This window comes from Molothrus aeneus, chromosome 6 (genome assembly GCF_037042795.1).
Source record: "Molothrus aeneus isolate 106 chromosome 6, BPBGC_Maene_1.0, whole genome shotgun sequence".
Classification (NCBI taxonomy): Eukaryota; Metazoa; Chordata; class Aves; order Passeriformes; family Icteridae; genus Molothrus; species Molothrus aeneus.
Genome location: NC_089651.1, coordinates 60794911 through 60813131, shown reverse-complemented (window position 1 = coordinate 60813131; position 18221 = coordinate 60794911). Strand labels below are relative to the sequence as shown.

The 18221-nt window shown below is 43.2% G+C and overlaps 1 protein-coding gene across 1 annotated transcript; it reads left to right on the top strand.

Moving 5' to 3' along the window:
• Window positions 1-737: 737 nt before the first annotated feature.
• On the top strand, window positions 738-18087 carry RTRAF (RNA transcription, translation and transport factor). Its single transcript, XM_066552487.1, has 8 exons — window positions 738-914; window positions 3036-3160; window positions 4648-4747; window positions 8331-8417; window positions 9304-9392; window positions 13534-13602; window positions 16293-16341; window positions 17757-18087. Exons 1-8 carry the CDS (start codon window positions 854-856, stop codon window positions 17909-17911), a joined length of 735 nt encoding a protein of 244 aa, XP_066408584.1. The 5' UTR covers window positions 738-853; the 3' UTR covers window positions 17912-18087.
• The last annotated feature ends 134 nt before the right edge of the window (window positions 18088-18221 follow it).

The following is an 18221-nucleotide window of genomic DNA, read 5'->3' as shown; positions in this document are numbered from 1 at the left end:
GTACAGCTCAATTCTCCCAGCACAGCTCCCCAGTACAGCTGCCAGAGCTCCCAGTATAGCTCAATGCTCCCAGTAAAGCGCTCCCAATACTCCCAGTACAGCTCCCAGAGCATACAGTACAGCTCAGTGCTCCCAGTACTCCCAGTACAGCTCTCAGACCTCCCAGTACAGCTTCCAGTACAGCTGCCAGACCTCCCAGCACAGCTCCCAGCGCTCCCAGTACTCCCCAGTATAGCTCCCAGTACAACTCCCAGTGTTCCCAGTGCATCTCACTGCCCCCAGTACCTCCACCATACAGCTCCCAGCTCTCCCAGTACAGCTCCCAGCACTCCCAGTACCCCCCAGAACAGCTCCCAGCGCTCCCAGAACAACTCAGCGCTCCCAGCGTCCCCAGCACAGCTCCCAATACAGCGCAGCGCACGCCCCAGTTTCCCACGGGGCGGACACCGAGCCAAAGCCCCGCCCCTTCACACAGGCCACGCCCAGTACGTAGACCCCTCCCCACGCGGATCCCGCCCCTCACTCTGACCCCGCCCATTCATACTGATCCCGCCCCCTCGACACGGACCCCGCCCACTACACAGGCCCCGCCCCCTCCGCCGCCGCGTCCATACCCAAGGCAGAGCGACTACTTCCCCTCCCGGCAGCCCGTTCCGCTCTCTGATTAGTTGAGTTGGCCGCCGCTCAGCGCACTGACCAATGAGAGAGCGGAACGCCGCGAAGGGGGCGGGCGTTCCCCTCCTTCCGGTCCGTGCTGTACTGTCGGCGCGGCCTGAACGGGGGAGGCGGCGCCGGCACCGGGATCGGGATCCGGGTCGGAATCGGAGCCGGCTCCGGGAGCGGCACCGGGACCATGTTCCGCCGCAAGCTCTCGGCGCTCGACTACCACAACCCCGCCGGCTTCAACTGCAGGGGTGAGGGGGCTGCGGGGGGACCAGGGGAGGCTGGGCGGGGATTGGGATGAGATGGGATGGGATTGAGATTGGGATTGGGATTGGGATTAGGATTGGGATTGGATGTGATGGTATCCATAGGATGGGATTGGAATGGGATCCATGGAATCCATGGAATGGGATTGGCAGGGGATCCATGGGATGGGATGGGATTGATGGGATCTATGGGATTGGGATTAGGTTGGGATGGGATCCATGAGATGGGATGGGATTGGGATGGGATCCATGGGATGGGATGGGATGGGATGGGACGGGACAGAATTGGGATGGGATCCACGAGGTGGGATGGGATTGGGATGGGATCCATGGGATGGGATGGAATCTATGGGATGGTATGGGACGGAATCCGTGGGATGGGATCTATGGGGTGGAATTGGGATGGGACGGGATCCATGGGATGGATGGGATGGGATGAGGTGAGATGGAAGAGGTCCCTTCCCCCCCAACCATTCCATGGCTAAAGCTCATCCAGAGCCAGCACGGGCCAGCTGGGCTTTGGGGCAGCAGTGACACCCCAGAGCTGTCACCTCCTGTGTCACCCAGCCTGGACATCCCTGTGCGCACACAGCCTGGGAGTTGTGGAGTTCCAGCCCCCAAAAATGGGGATTTGGGGTCAAGAGGAATCAACAGTGGATGAAAAAATGTGCAGCCTCAATATTTATGCTGTATTTATATTTTCTGAGAGGAGCTGGGGGTTAGCGCTGCAGGTGTCGTGTGTGTGCTGAAAACAGAAACTCAAATTCTCTGTTGTTTTTTCACCTTTCTCTCTGTGCTCCATAAGTTATAATTGTATTCCCAATAAAAAGAATCTGTTGGCTGATGCCTTTAATGAGGTCAGTCAGCTGGAAAATTAAAAACACTCAGGGTTGATTTTTTGTCAGAGAATGCACAATTTTAGTGGGGTTTTATATATATTATATACAGTGGGGTTTTATATATAAATATATATATTTATAACCCACTAATAGATATTTATAAATACATGCTAACTAAAATAAATATATAATAGGTATTTAAATATATATAAAGAAATATATAAATATATACTAACTGAAATAAACATACACTAACTAAATTATAAATATATATTATAGATATATAAATATATACTAAAATAAATATATACCAACTAAAAATACAAATAAATAAACATATAAGTAATAGTTTACATAAATTATATACTTTTGTATATTATATATAAATATAGAATATATAATATATATTTATATATTATTTATATATTCATATAATTTATAAATAACAATTTATTATGTAAATATATAAATATATACTAACGAAATGCATAAATAAATATATAATATATACTAACATATATAATATATACTAACAAAAATAAATATATACTATGTAAGTAAATATATATTATAGATATATAAATCTATACTAACAAAAATAAATATATACTAACTAAATATATAAATAAATATATATTCTAAATATATAAATATATACTGACTAAATAAATATATACCAACTAAATATATAAAGAAATATATATTATAGATATGTAAATATATACTAACTAAAATAAATATATACCTGCTAAATGTATAGATTAATATATAGTATAAGTATATGAATATATGCTGACTAAAATAAATATATACCAACTGAATATATAAAGAAATATATATTATAGATATATAAATACCTGCTAACTAAAATATATAGATACTAACTGAATATATAAATAAATATATTGTAAATATATGCATGTATGCTAGCTAAAATAAATATATACTAACTAAATATACAAATTAATATATATTTTAAATATATAAATATATGCCAACTAAAATATATACTAACTAAATACATAAGTAAATATATATTTTAAATATATAAATATATACTAACTAGTAAATATATATTAACTAAATATATACCCACTAAATATATATTTATCACCCACTAAATACTTATTTAGTGTGTTTTCTATATGTTTCTATATGTATGTGGGGTTTTTAATGGGAAAAGTGCTCAGAGGCATCAAGATTTGTAGGAATCAGATGAAAACTTGGGATATTTTTGAATTCCTGCTCTGTTTGCTCCTCCCCACAGATGAAACAGAGTTCAGGAATTTCATTGTCTGGCTGGAGGACCAGAAAATCAGACACTACAAGATCGAGGACCGAGGGAATCTGAGGAACATCCACAGTGAGGACTGGCCCAAATCCTTTGAGAAGGTATTTCCTTGCTCCAGACATTGCTGTAAATGATATAAATGATATTTCACAGCTGCTGTGGCTGTGGAACATAAATAAATAACTCTGAATATTTGTCCTGTTACATTTCTAGGAATTTAAATGTGTTATTGAAGCCAGACTGGGGGAGTTTATGACAATGGGGGAATTTTGTGCATAGTTTTCCCTCAGCATTGTTTGTTTAATAGGTGGAGTGTCCATCCCAAACTGGTTTTTTTTTCTTCTTTTTTTTTTTTTGCCTGATTTGATTCAGCTCTTGAAGCAGAAAGAGGACTGACTGCAAATAAACAATTTTTTTCTGCATTAATGCTCCTTCTGTCCCAAAAGGAGGTGGATGGGGCTCCTGCAGGCCTTTCCAGCATGTGGGAGAATCTCATCCCTGCACCTCCTGCCATTCCAGATAGATTTTTCTGGACCTACATGGACTTTTTTTCTGAATCCAGATGGATTTTTCTGGTTCCAGGTGAATTTTTTCTGGACCCAGATGGATTTTTTCCCTGGACCCAGATGTAATCCCTAATAGAATCATTTCAGTTTCCAGATTGATTTTTTTTCTGGTTCCAGAGGGATTTTTTCTGGACCCAGATGAATTTTTCTGGTTCCAGATGGATTTTCTGCATCCAGATGGATTCTGGGTGATCTCTGTGCTCCTGAGCATTTGCAGCCACCACAAAGCTCTTGAGCTTTTCCTCTTGCTCCCATTTCCCTGCTCTGTAATTCCCAGTGTCCATCCATCCCATTTTTTTTCCCCCTCCTGGAAACTCTTGCTTTGCTCAGTGAATTATTCCAATATCCTGGAGGTAAATGGGAATATCTGGAATTTCCTGGCTTGGTGACAGTGTCTTCTCCATCATTCTCAGGGAATTCCTGCTTTCCAGCCCCTGGAATGCAGAAATTCCTTTTCCCAGCTGTGTGGCACTCCTGTCCCTGCAGCAAAGGGACATGACAGATGTCACCATGTCCTGATATTTGGGAGCCTTGGCAGCAGCCAGGGCTGGATCTCATGGTCTGGGACAGAAGCTCAGCCTGGTTTTGTCCTCTCTTGTTGGACAAAATCCCTAAAAAAGGGAAATTTACTTCTGCTGCTGCAGGGAATGCTCTGGTGTGGGGAAGCCTTAGGTGGCTTCATTCCAGGTGGGAAGGCTTTGTTCCAATTTGTTCCCCCTTCCCTTGTTCCATTTGCCCTGTGACATGAGCAGAGAGTGAAGCAAGGGCATTTTGGTACAGTCTGGCAATAAAAAACATTCATTAAAAGTAAAATTCCATTATCAGGTGTCAGACTTGAGCTAGGGGTGCTTTGGGACACTCCAACAGGGATCAGATGCCACAGCAGGAATTTCACAGTGACACCTCTTGTTAATTAATATTTTCTGTGAAGCCTGTGGGAAAGTGACAACAGTTCTGTGCTCCCAACTGATTCATCCACCAAAATCTTTTTTTTTCCTCTTTTTTTTTTTTTTGCTCCCCAGTACATGAAAGATGTGAACTGTCCCTTCAAAATACAGGAACGACAGGAAACTGTGGATTGGCTGCTTGGCTTGGCTGTGAGGCTGGAGTATGGAGATAATGGTAGGAGGAAATCCATTTCATACCTCAAAATTGGAGGGGAATGGGGGATTCTGATTAATTTCACACAATCATGGGTGAAATTCACGTGGTGTGGGTTGGAAAGAACCTCAAGAATCCACGGGCAGGGACACCTTCCACTACCCCAGGGTGCTCCAAACCCCATCCAGCCTGGCCTTGGGCACTTCCAGGGATCTGGGGGCAGCCACAGCTTCTCTGGGAATTCTGTCTCAGCCAGGAATTCCTTCCCTTTGGTTGGAGGAACTTTGGTTTGGAGGAACTTTGCAGCATTCCCAGTGTGGGGTCACTCCCTCTGTTCCTTGCATCCATTCCATGTTCCATTTCCCTTGGAGACAATTTCACCTGCAACCTTTATTGCCAAAGCTGTGCTGTCCCTGTGCTTTGGGACAGCTCCATCCACTGTCCAGCTTTCCTGGGATCCTTGCTACAGCTGGGAATCAATTGGCAAACAGCCAAATATGTCTTCTCCTCCTCAAAGCCCTCCTGTAAATTCTTGCTGGTTTTTCTGGAGAATCACAGAGAGATTTGGATTGAAAGGAAGCTGTAAAGACCTTCCAGTCCAACCCCCCCTGGGCAGGGCCATATCCTGCCAGGCCAGCCTGACCTGGAACACTTCCACAAAGGATGTCCTGCACTTCTGCAGGTGCTTCAGGTAGAGCTTCAGCAAGTCAGGATCTTCCTTCAGCTTGGAGAGCAGCTGGGAGGTCTTGCAGGAGCATCCATGCTTCCTGCCACATCTCTGGAAGGCACAGGGGGACAGGGACAGAGGCACCTCAGGGCTGCCCCAGGGAGCAGCTTGTGTGGGAATCATGGAACGATGTGGGTAGGAAGGTCCCTTAAACCCCATCTCATTCCAATCCCCAGGAATGTTAAGCCTGTCCTGGTTTTCTTCACAGTGGCCAGGACCCAGTTCTGCCTGCTGGGGCTGGGCACGCTCTGGGAAGGCCCTTCCTTGTCCCCATGGGCTCCCTCACCTTCCTCCAGTAGGTCCTGCTGAGGAAAAGCAGCAGGAGCAGCAGGCACAGGGCTGGGATGCTCCAGTAAAGCACCTCTGCCATGGTGATGCCCTTGGGGGCACTGCCCTTCTCCAGCTGGGGCACATCCCACACCAGGGTGGCCCAGGAGGGTGGGCAGGAGCGGGGGGTGCTGCTGGGGTAGAAACAGCTGAACCCAAAGGCCACCAGCAGGAGCTCCTCCAGGCTGGGCATCCCTCTGGGATCCTGCTCAGGCCATCCCTGTGTGGCACCCGCAGCTCTGCAGCTTGGGGACGGGAGTTGGCACCCCCACAGGGTCACCAAATGTGCTGTGATGTCACAGTGCCCTTGCACACACCAAGTTCCGTAGGCGGGGGCACCTCCCCCTGCAGAAATTCACACTGGTTTTAAGTTTTCATCAAAATCAGACGGTGTCAAAAATATATTTCACTCCTTTAAAAAATAAACCACAATTTCATGTGCTTGTTTCCACCCCCTGCTCAGAGGAACTATTTCTTTTCAGCTCCCATGGGACTGGAGCAGCATAATTGCATTTGTTCTCTTCTCATCTCTTCTCTCTTCTCTCTTCTCTCTTCTCTCTTCTCTCTTCTCTCTTCTCTTCTCTCTGGATAGAGCCAATCCCATTGTAGATATTTACCCCCTTTCTCCCTGTGGGATTGCCTTGATGAGAACTTCCTCTGAAGTGTATTAAATGCATTATATTTAGCACTACACTTATTCAGAGAAGTTATTCTTAGACTCCTTTTTTAATTTATTTTTTTTTAACAAGGAGTGGATGTGGAACCCTTGGGAACTAGGACAAAGTTATGGAAAAGTGGAGTTAAATCTCCCCAAGTCACAGCAGTTCCATTTCCTTATGGAGAGAGTGGGAATACAAATAATTACTGGTGGAAAAACAATAACAGCCAAAGTGCTGCTTTTCCATTTCCTTTAATTCCTGCAGGGCTGAGCTCTGCCCAGAGCAGGGATGGGATACAAATACCTGTGCTGTGATTCTCAGTCCCTCATGATGGGCAAAAGGAGCTGCCTGTTCCTTGGGATTGTGTGAAAAAGGAGGAGTTCAGGAAATTTCCATCTCCAAAGGCTTGGAAACCCCCAGTGTGGGCTGTGAAACAAACCCTGAGCTGGAAATGTTTTATTTACTCATCAGGACCAACATCATCCCCCAGTTCTTGATCCCTGCTCAAGGCAGAGGAACTGATGGATTTTAGAAGTGGCAGATCTGGGAGATGCAGCTTTTTTGCTGAGTATTTGCTTCTTTTTTTTTGCCAGGGTTGGGATTAAATTGCAAGGCAGTGATGCCTCAGGTTTTAGTTTTTGTATTTTTCACATTCTGTGCTGCTTTAGTGGGTGGGTCTGGGCTCCATGTCAGGGGATGCTGAGCTCTGTGCACAGAGCAGGGAGACAAAACAATTCCTGCTCCAGCTGGGCACCAAGGACAAATGATCCAAATCTCAGCCCAAGAGCACAAACCCCGTGGGCTGGAGAGAGAAAAACAAGCAGGGTGGGACTGCAGGGGCTAAAGCTGGAATGGGACAATGAACTGCAAGGTGCAAATGGAGCAGAACTGATCCCAGGGAGAGACCCTGTGACCAGTTGTCCATTTTTGTGGCCATTTTGGGTTGTGCTGCCCAAGGTGGATCCATTGAGGAGATCCTTTGAATAAATCCCTATTTTATTCTTTAGCTCCATCCAGCCTCTGTTCTGGGCCAGCCTTCACAAGGCACCATGGAATTTCTTGTTGGGACTCAGATGTTTACCAGTTCTTATCTCTGTTACAGTCTCACAAACCCTGAGTTCTGCAGCACTTCTCTCTAACAAACTAAAAATGGAGCCCATCTCTCTCTCTACAAGGCCTTTTAAGGATAAACTTAAGAATTAAGTGTCCAATTAAGAAATGACACCTCAATTATTTTCACTTTTAACCCAATAACCAACCACCCATGCCCACAATGGGGACTTTTTATCCAATTACACAAAACCACCCAAACCCATGGAGAAGAAGGAGCAGCCTCACCCTAAAACCTCCATCTTGTTTTGTATATCTATTACTATATTCAAAACCCTTAAACTCTAAGTTTCCCACCTGTGATATCACACATTTTCTATTCAAACCCCACACCCACAATCCCAGTTCTGTCATTCCATTTTGGAAGCTTCTCCAGGGCCTCAGGTCAGTGCAGTGTTCTCTTGGGGTCAGAGCCTGGCAGCACAGAAAGTCTGAAATTCTCAGCAATTCCCAGGGTTCCAACACTTGTTCAGCCTTTTGGGGTGAGGCTGTAATGAAGAGGATCCTGCCCTAAATAAAAGCCTGGAGCAGGCTCTGAGGCTGCTCCTGGAATCTCTCTGCAGCTGGGAGCTCTTGGAGCAGCTTTTGGTATCATTAATGGGGAGCTCCAAAATCCCAGTTTATAAACTCAGAGATCTCAGTTTATAATCCCACAAGGCTCTTGGGTAGCCACAACACCCCAAAAATCCAGCTGTAACACCGCAGCTCCTTGCTAAACTTTGAGTTAGTTCTTTTTGCCATTAGTGCTGATGATTTTTGTGTTTGCCTCCTCATTTTGCAGCTGATAAGTACAAGGATTCCACCCCTGATGGTGCTAAAAATGCAGACAACACAGCAAAAAATGCAGAGCCACTGATTAACCTGGATGGTGAGTGTGCCACAGGCTCCTGGGTGGGGATGTGCTCCATGGCCTGGTTGTCCCTCACTTGGTTCATCCTATGATGTAGATTGTTTAAAGCCCCATTTAAAGCTTTAGGAATGCAGATCTGAACATTTACATGAACAGCTTTGCTCTGTAAATCATAGTTACTTCTTGTAAGTGAGGGAGAAGTAGCAAGATGCCTTAAAAAATAAAAATATCCAAGGCAACATGGTGGCAGGCTGGTTACTTCCATGCTGTCAGGGATTTCATGTTGCCTCAGTTCTTCCCCAGCTGTTCTGTCATCATAATTTTAATTTTTTTTTCCCTGCTAAGCACAGTCACAATAAATGGAAGTGGTGGGAAAGAGCTGCTAAAATCAACCCTAAATCTTCCAAATATTCTTCCATTCCTCCATCTCCAAAAAGGCAGGGATTGAGCCTGCCCTCACCAGCAGCAGGGATAAAAAGATACAAAACAACAAAAATGTACAAATAATGTTCAGAAGAGAATATCTGCCTGTAATTTGCTTTATTTTCAAACACTTTACCTGCTTGTGTAGCCCAGTGCTGATTCCTCTGCAGCCAAATTGTTTCCTCACTGCTTGGAATGATGGAATTAAGGTTGGAAAAGCCCTCTAAGACCACAGAGCCCAACAATGAACCCAGCACTGCCACATTCAGCACTGAATGATGTCCCCAGGTGCCACATCCTTGTTTTTGGAACCCTTCAAGGGTGCTGAGGAATTGCCCTTGTCCATCCTGAAGAGCAATCCAATGCCATGGAGTCAGGGAGACAATTCTTCCTGCTGGAATCAGTGAAACCAAAATAAATTATCAGATTTTTTTTTTTTTTAATGATAACCCTTTTTTCCAATAATCCTTCTTTTTTCCAGTGAATAATCCTGATTTCAAGGCTGGAGTGATGGCTTTGGCTAATCTGCTTCAGATCCAGAGACATGATGATTACTTGGTGATGCTCAAGGTGAGTTTCACACTTTTCCCACCTCCTTTTTTTCCTTCTTTTCCCCAGTGCCTGGTGTGTGTTCATAGCTTGAGGTGCAGTTACTGATAAACATGAATTTTTAGGCAAAGATGGGAAAAGAAAAAAAAAAATCTCTGTGTCTTTTCAAGGAGATAAGAGCACATTTCATGGAAATCCATGCAGGGAGAATTATCCTGGTAAACCATTTTAGCTGAGTTCCTTAAGGAGCATCCTCAAAGGAGAAAGTTCTGTTCCAGTGCTAGAAATCAGAGAAAGCTGAAAATTTAAAAGTTAATGATGCCAAAGATGTTTTAAAACAACATCCAAGGGAGGAACCAGTGTTAAAAATTTCCTTTTTCTTTTGATTCTATGATCTGTTTACTCCTTGTCATTACTGAAATCAGTTTAATTTAGTTTTGACAACTAATTATGGGGTTTAAGTGCCCCTAAATAGGCTAATTCATTTCCTAAACCATCTTTTTTATATCTTGAAGAAATTTTCTGACTTTCTGGTGGAACTCTATAGATTTGGGGTCAAGCCCATACTGTGTTTTTTAAAATAAAAAATACATTATAGATGAGAGTGTAAAATCCCAAGTTCCTACTTGATCATGTCATACTATGGGAATAAACTTTGTTTGGTTTGGAATAAAAATAAAAGCATTTAACTTTAAAAAAACCCATAAAGTTCTGTTCATGGCAATAGTTGTGATATTTGCCAAACTTATTTTGGAGAAAGCAAAAGCTGTGGGTATTGAGGTTTATTTAGTGTAAGTCTGTAACTCTTGGAACAGTATTATGGTAAACTGGTTTTTTAAGGAATTCTCAGCCTGCAGTTATTCCATCCATTTTTCCCCTTCTCTCCAGTATAGTTTCCTACTTTCCCTTCCCAAAATATTTTTCTTCAGTCTTTAAGGAGCATGGAGGTCTCATACCCTCCACCAAAAACCACTCAAAACCCCCCAGAAATCAGTGCAAAGGGATATCAGGTAGGGGGAGGAGACTCTGGGTGTGGTGATAGGGAGGATTTGCAGCTTGAATGAGTTCAGCTCTTACCAAAATTCCTTCAGATCTTCTTTGAAGGAAACTTTAGAGAATTTATCATTCTGCATAAATATTTTTATTTCCACATCTCTTTTTTTCAGACAGATTTGGGCAAAACCAGCCTGAGTTTTCTTGCTTTTAATGCCAGCAAGAGTGGATTCCTGCAGTGAAAAATCCACATTCCAGGAACAGTGCAAAGCTGCTTTTGGGGTTGAGATGATGATATTAGAAGGTGTCAGTCAAACTCTCTAATTTTCCCCACAATAAGCAGGTTTGCAGGGAATTTCTGATCCCTGTCCAGGCTTGGACACTCAGGAGTGGATTTTTGGGAGAGCCAGAGGGTGCAGGCGCAGCACAGACATCTGGCCAGAGATTTAAATCCCATTTTCTTCATTTAAACCTGGCAAGTTGATCAGAAAGCATGTGTGGGACACAGTTAGATATTTCCTAATGCCAAAAGCACTTGGAATTCTCTTCCACAAGGTCTGGTTTCAGTGCTGGAATGAAACTCCCCATCCAACCATTCCTTTGTCCAGGCCACTTCCTTCAGTGACAGATTTCTAGAAGTATTTAAGTGACAACTTTCTGGTATCAGTTCAACTTTAATCATGACCAAAACTGGGAGAAATCCTGGGGGAGAAACACAGAGCTGCTTCTGTCACTTTTGGCTGCTCATCAGGGAGAGTCTGAGCAATGTGTTTGGCAGAGCCAGTTCTTCTTTCCTGTGGAAATCTGCCTGCATGGTATTCCTGCAGTTATTTTTGGAGGCATTTGGAGCTGTAGGTATCAGTAACTGATAGCTCTGATAAGATTTCACCCCATGTGCTGGAGCTGGGGAAAACAGATGAGCACCAGGATTGTCAAAGTCAAGGCTGCTCTTGTTCCCAAGGCTAAAATTAATTCCTTCCTGCTCTCAAAAATTAATTCCTTTCTGCTCTCAGTCTTTTCCAAGCCTGCCTGGGAAGCCTTGCTCCAGGTTTCTCTGCATGTGGGAGGAGGTTCAGCACCTCTAAAAGATGCTGGCAGCAGGATTTCCTTCCCAAGGCAGGATTTCCATCCCAAAGCAACATTTCCTTCCTAAGACAGGATTTCCTTCCCAAGGCAGGATTTCCTTTCCAATGCAGCATTTCCATCCCCAGGCAGCATTTCCATCCCAAGGCAGCCTTTCCATCCCCAGGCAGCATTTCCATCCCAAGGCAGCATTTCCATCCCAATTCAGCATTTCCTTCCCAATGCAGCATTTCCATCCAAATTCAGCATTTCCTTCCCAATGCAGCATTTCCATCTCAAGGCAGCATTTCCATCTCAAGGCAGCATTTCCATCCCCAGGCAGCATTTCCATCCCAAGGCATAATTTCCATCCCATTTCAGCATTTCCATCCCAATGCAGCATTTCCATCCCAATTCAGCATTTCCATCCCCAGGCAGCATTTCCATCCCAATGCAGCATTTCCTTCCCAATGCAGCATTTCCATCCCCAGGCAGCATTTCCATCCCCAGGCAGCATTTCCATCCCAAGGCAGCATTTCCATCCCAATGCAGCATTTCCATCCCAATGCAGCATTTCCATCCCAATGCAGCATTTCCATCCTCAGGCAGCATTTCCATCCCCAGGCAGGATTTCCTTCCCAATGCAGCATTTCCTTCCTAATTCAGCATTTCCATCCCAATTCAGCATTTCCTTCCCAATTCAGCATTTCCTTCCCAATTCAGCATTTCCTTCCCAATTCAGCATTTCCTTCCCAATGCAGCATTTCCTTCCCAATGCAGCATTTCCATCCCAATTCAGCATTTCCTTCCCAATTCAGCATTTCCATCCTCAGGCAGCATTTCCATCCCAAGGCAGCATTTCCATCCCAATTCAGCATTTCCTTCCCAATGCAGCATTTCCATCCAAATTCAGCATTTCCTTCCCAATGCAGCATTTCCATCTCAAGGCAGCATTTCCATCTCAAGGCAGCATTTCCATCCCCAGGCAGCATTTCCATCCCAAGGCATAATTTCCATCCCAATGCAGCATTTCCATCCCAATGCAGCATTTCCATCCCAATTCAGCATTTCCATCCCCAGGCAGCATTTCCATCCCCAGGCAGCATTTCCATCCCCAGGCAGCATTTCCATCCCAAGGCAGCATTTCCATCCCAATTCAGCATTTCCATCCCCAGGCAGCATTTCCATCCCAATTCAGCATTTCCATCCCCAGGCAGCATTTCCATCCCAATGCAGCATTTCCTTCCCAATTCAGCATTTCCATCCCAATTCAGCATTTCCTTCCCAATGCAGCATTTCCATCCCAAGGCAGCATTTCCATCCCCAGGCAGCATTTCCATCCCAATGCAGCATTTCCATCCCAATTCAGCATTTCCATCCCCAGGCAGCATTTCCTTTCCAGAGGAGCTGCATGGCTGCAGAGTTCAAGGTGTGAGAATTCAGGAAAAGAAGATTGTTGCTGCTGCTTTGGGGCTGTGATCAGCTCATTTTGGAATCATGGAATTCTTTAGGTTGGAAAAGACCTTGAAGCCATTAAGCCCCACCATTGCCAGCACTGCCACGTGTCCCCAAGTGCCACATGCACACAGCTTTGAAATCCCTGCAGGGATGGGGATTCCACCACTGTGAAACCCTTTCCAGTGCCTGTCCACCTTTCCCAGGAAGAAATTTTCCCTGATACCCAACCTAAACCTCCTCTGGCACAGCTTGAGGCCATTTCCTCTTGTCCTGTCTCTTGTTCCCTGCCAGGAGATCCCAACCTCCTCCTGGCTCCTCCCTCCTGTCACCCTCCTGAGCCTCCCTTTCTCCAGGCTAAAAACCCCAAGATTTCCAGGTTATTCCTTCTATTTGGCAGCTTCTGTCCCAGGAAGGGCAGGAATTAATGGTATAAAATCAAAATGTCCTTGTCACTTCTGGTTCTCTCACCTGGGTGAGATCCTACATGCCAAAATGGAAAGGTTTAAGGGCTGGAAAAATATTAAAAAAAAACAAAAACTGTCACAAAAGTGGGTTTGAGGTTATAATTTTGGCTCCTTTTCTCTTGGAATTACTGAGAAATGCCTCAGGACATGAATTAATTCCTGTTCCCTTTCCATGTTTTCCCCAGGCAATTCGGATTCTGGTCCAGGAGCGCCTGACACAGGATGCCATAGCCAAAGCCAGCCAGTCCAAGGAGGTTTGTACCCATGGCTTCATTACCCCATGCTAATTAATGAAGATAAAGCTCTGTCCCCTCAGTCAAAACCATTTCTGTTCCACCACTTCATTTAGGAGGATGGGGGCAGCTTCATTATCCCAGCCATGCTGGTTCCAGCAGATCTGGGGGATTGTGGAGAGCAGGACACAAGGCTGGGTTTGTTCCCTGTCAATACAAACACACCTGTGTGAGAAATCCTGGAAAAACTCTTCCCTGAGTTGTTTTCCACAGGATTATCCTGACTGTTCAGTGCAGCAGCCCTATGGAGTGAGGAGAAATGCATGGCCTGGCTTTTCCTTGGGATTAGCAGTGTTGGCTCCATAAAGAAGCTGAAATATTCCTTGTTCAGAGTGATTTTTTTTTTTCATATGGACAATTCATATGTGTTCAAGAAATGGGATGTTGGAAATCCAGCTCCTCCCTCCTCTCTTCCCCAAGGAAAAAAAAGAGCAGTGAAGGAAATTTCTGCCCTAAAGTCAGATTTTTGCAGAATTCTTTGCTAACCATGAGCTGGCTATGGGGAGATGTTCCAGGGGATGACTGTGGGTTTTTAGCTTGGGATTTCCTCATCATTCCAGATCTCTCCAGCATTTGGCAGAGCTGGGAAAGGCTCAGGCAGCCTCACCTGCCCTGCAGGTGTATGAGTGTCAGTGTGCCTGCAAAAACAGCTGGATCTGCTCAAAGAACCCAAATTCCTTCTTTTTTATTTTGGCAGCTGCTCACAACAATCCATGATTTATTTATTTCTTTATTTGTTAATCAAAGCTTTGGACCTGCAAATCCATAAAACTGTTCAAAGAGCAGGAAAATAGGAAAACAGCTGAGCCTGTTGTCTTCATTTTAAGGTTCTGTAATGTTAATAAAAAGCAGCTTTTAGTTGTTGTTTTCATAGCTGCACAGCTGGGATCAAAATGGGATTTTCTTTTTTTTTTTCTTTTTCCTGCCAGGGAATTGTTCATTTTTGATAGATCTTCAAAGCTTCAGCAGGTCTCTGTCTGGGAGATAACCTGGGAGTGTTTTTTTCCTTAGGAGTGCCACATTCCAAAGGGTGTGGAGAAAAGGGAGTGGTGAGAAGCAGGAAAATCTGTGCCAGGAGGGACCATCAACATCTTCATGTGCCAGGGGAAAAAAAGGAAATATTTCCAAAGCAGAGAGGATGGCTGGGTTGGGATTTAAAAAAAAAAAAAAAAGGAAAATTAGATTATTAGATATATTCTGCAGGTTTTGACTGATTTCTAAATGGCCACATTTTTGTGCAGCATTCATAAATCAGATTTGTAGGGAATGAGGCTGGAAGTGAAGTTGTGTGTGTAGTTCCTGATGTGAAGGTGCTCTTTTTTTAGTTTATTATCCTCTTTTTTTAGTATTATTATCCTGTTTGAAGGATCATGAGCTTCTTTAGGATGGGCTGAGGGATTCCAAAGGCAGCTCCCTAAAAAGGATCAGACTCAAAAGTGTGGGAAGAAGGGAGGGTAAGGAATTTCCTGCTACCAGGTGACACTGGGGGAACCTTGGGGAATTCATCCACAAAGAACTGAGAGGGAAAAAAAGACAAAAAATGACATTTTTTCCTCAGAAACACCCCAGGCTGGCAGGAACCTTAAGTACAAACCTCAGTTCTTAAAAAAAAAATCCTTGTAGGAAGTCTGATGTTTCTGGAATCTTTCTGATGTGGCTTTAGTGGCATTTTGATCACCAATTTTAGCAGTGGAGATGGATTTTTAGGATTGCAGCTGAACATGGATTTTACTATAAAGGCCATGGAAAAACCCCACTTTTTGCAGATGAGTTGCAGCCACCAGTTTGTGTTTAATGTGTGTTTTGATCAGCTCAGATTCTTTTTTTTTTCCATGTGTATAAAAGCCTTTAAAGGAAATTTCCACTGTCTAAAAGCTTTACAGCCCCATCCCTGCAGAAATTAATGGTATTGAACTCTGATGTTTTTGTTGTGCAAAATGCAAGGCTTTTGGCAAATGTTGAAAAAAAAAAAACTTGCTGAGGGTAATAAAAGCAAATTCTGGGATTTGGAATGTTTAAATCTAATTTTAAGTGCATGTTGAAGCTCCCTGAGTAAAGATTTAGTGTGACCACTTCTCTGCAGCTGGACAAAGGAAACAGAGCAATGCTCAGAAATGACCACTCACAAATTTTGCTTTGGAGCGTTTTAATAGCTAAAATGTTTAGAAAAATGGAATATTTCCCTTTTTTCCTAAACTTAACCCTTCAGCAGATGCTTCTGGGGATGTTGTGAGCTCAGCAAAAGTTGATTACAGAGAATTTCTGCAGCTCTTTGCAGCCAGCCCCTGCTCAAAGGCTGGCAGCTGTTGAAAGGCAGAAGTTTCTAAGAAAGCCCAGTTTTGTTTTCCTGGGAAGCTGCAGGGTTGGGTGATGGCTCCCAGTCCTGCTGTTGGCCTTTTAAGGATTGAATGCAGGCACTGTGTATCCACTGAAGGATTCTTAAGCAGGAAGATTTTTCTGTAATAATAATCTGGGTTTGGTGCTTCAGGACACAAAGGGAGTTGTTTAATCAACTTTTCAAACTTTTCACACATTTTTGTCTGAGCAAAACCCGTATTTTCTCCCCAGTACCTGCTGCAGTACTTGATTTGATTTGCCAAACATTTAAATGACATTTTTAACAGTTTTTTTCTTTTTTTTTCCTTTTCCAGGGTCTGCCTGTTGCTCTGGAAAAGCACATTCTTGGATTTGACACGGGAGGTGAGCACTGCCCCTAATGTGACTTTTAAATGGGAATGTTTGCCTTTGACAGAGTTATTACTGTCAAATCCAGAGCTGATGTGGGCAGTAAAAATCCCTGCAGTGGAAAGAATTCCTCCCTCCCAGCTGGTTATTTATGAGCATCCCTGAGCATTTTGGGTTTGGAACAGCAAAGCCTCAATCCAGTCTGTTTGGAATCTGTTGAAATAACAGCTTTTAATGCATCCTGCTGTTGGTAAATCCTGCTGCTACCAGCAGAGGACAGCTGTGCTGCTCCATGCACTGCAGCTGCCTCCTCTTGCCTAAAATCCCATCCAGGCACCTCAGGTTGGCATCACCTAATGGGTTATTGATAAACCTGATGGGTTATTGATAAACCTGATGGGTTATTGATAGGAACAGTCAGACAGGTGACCTGGAGCTCCACATTACTTGAATCACTGCTTGGAATGTTTCACACCAACCTTGGAGTGGGAGCTTGGAATGAGATGATCATTAAGGATCTCCCAGCCTTTTGTGGTTTTAATTTATTATTTTTATTAATTTTGATTGTAATGTGGATATTTTTAGTTAATAAGTTGATATTATATGTATATATTTTAATAATATTTGAATTTTTAATTTGTTAGATTTTATTGTAATATTTAAAATCTTATTTATATAATTACATTTTTATATTAGAAATTTTATTATATTTAAATTCTTATTTTATATAATTTTATGCAATGCATTTTTATTATAATATTGAAATTCTTATTTTAAATAATTATATCTCTGTGTTATTAAATTTTTATTATTTATTTAATGTATATTTTAATTTCTATTTCGAGAAGTATAAATTTATTATTTTTTATTTCTTTGTATATTTTATTTTTATATTAATTAAAGTTTTTTTAGGGGTTGTGAATTAAATTTTGTGTTTATAGGAGGTTCTTTTTGTTTTTTGTTTCTTGGGTTTTTTTTGTTTTGTTTTGGTGGGAGTTTTATGTTTTGTTTTGTTTGTTTGGGTTTTTTTTTTTTGTTTTGGGTTTTTTTGTGGGTTTTTTGGTTTTGTTTTTGGGGATTTTTTTGTTTGTTTGGAGTTTTTCTTGTTTTTATTTTGGTTTTATGTTGGGGTTTTTTTTTGGTTGTTGTTTTTTGTTTGGTTTGATTTTTGGGTGTTTTTTTGTATTAAAACATTTTATTTTTTATGATTCCCTCATTCCCTGCCCCCTGGGCTGCAGGATGATGGGGAAGGTTTGGAGGCCACCCCATTTTCCTCCAGCAGCACAGAAAATTGTTCTCTGCTTCCACCTTGGAAACCACCAGCAGGAACACCATGCAGGGCACTGAAACTCCCCTAAATCCCTCCTGTGAGCTGAAACTGCTGGGTAAAATGCTGAATAATTGCAGTTTTTCTCTGTGCCCCTCCCCAGATGCTGTTATCAACGAGGCTGCCCAGATCCTGCGCCTGCTGCACATCGAGGAGCTCCGCGAGCTGCAGACCAAAATCAACGAAGCCATCGTGGCTGTGCAGGCCATCATTGCTGACCCCAAGACTGACCACAGACTGGGCAAAGTGGGCAGATGAAGGGACAAAAGCTTCCAGCCCCCTGTGTGTTAGTGCAATTAGGAACAGCTCCATTCTGGCATGCAGCTGGAAACGGGATTAATTTGCCTGTTTGGGAAAGAAAACGGGAAATTGAATTCTGACTTCTGATGAATTACCAGGTTTTTCTTGAAATAAATGAAATTGAGGGAAACAGATTGTTCTGGTGAGCTCTGAGTTGGCAAATAGGACTTTTTGTGTGTATGTGTGTGTGTGTGTGTGTGTCTCTTTTTCATTGCGTTTGGCTTTGTGTGGAGGGGAATGTTACATAAAATCTTCTTTTCCTGAGGTC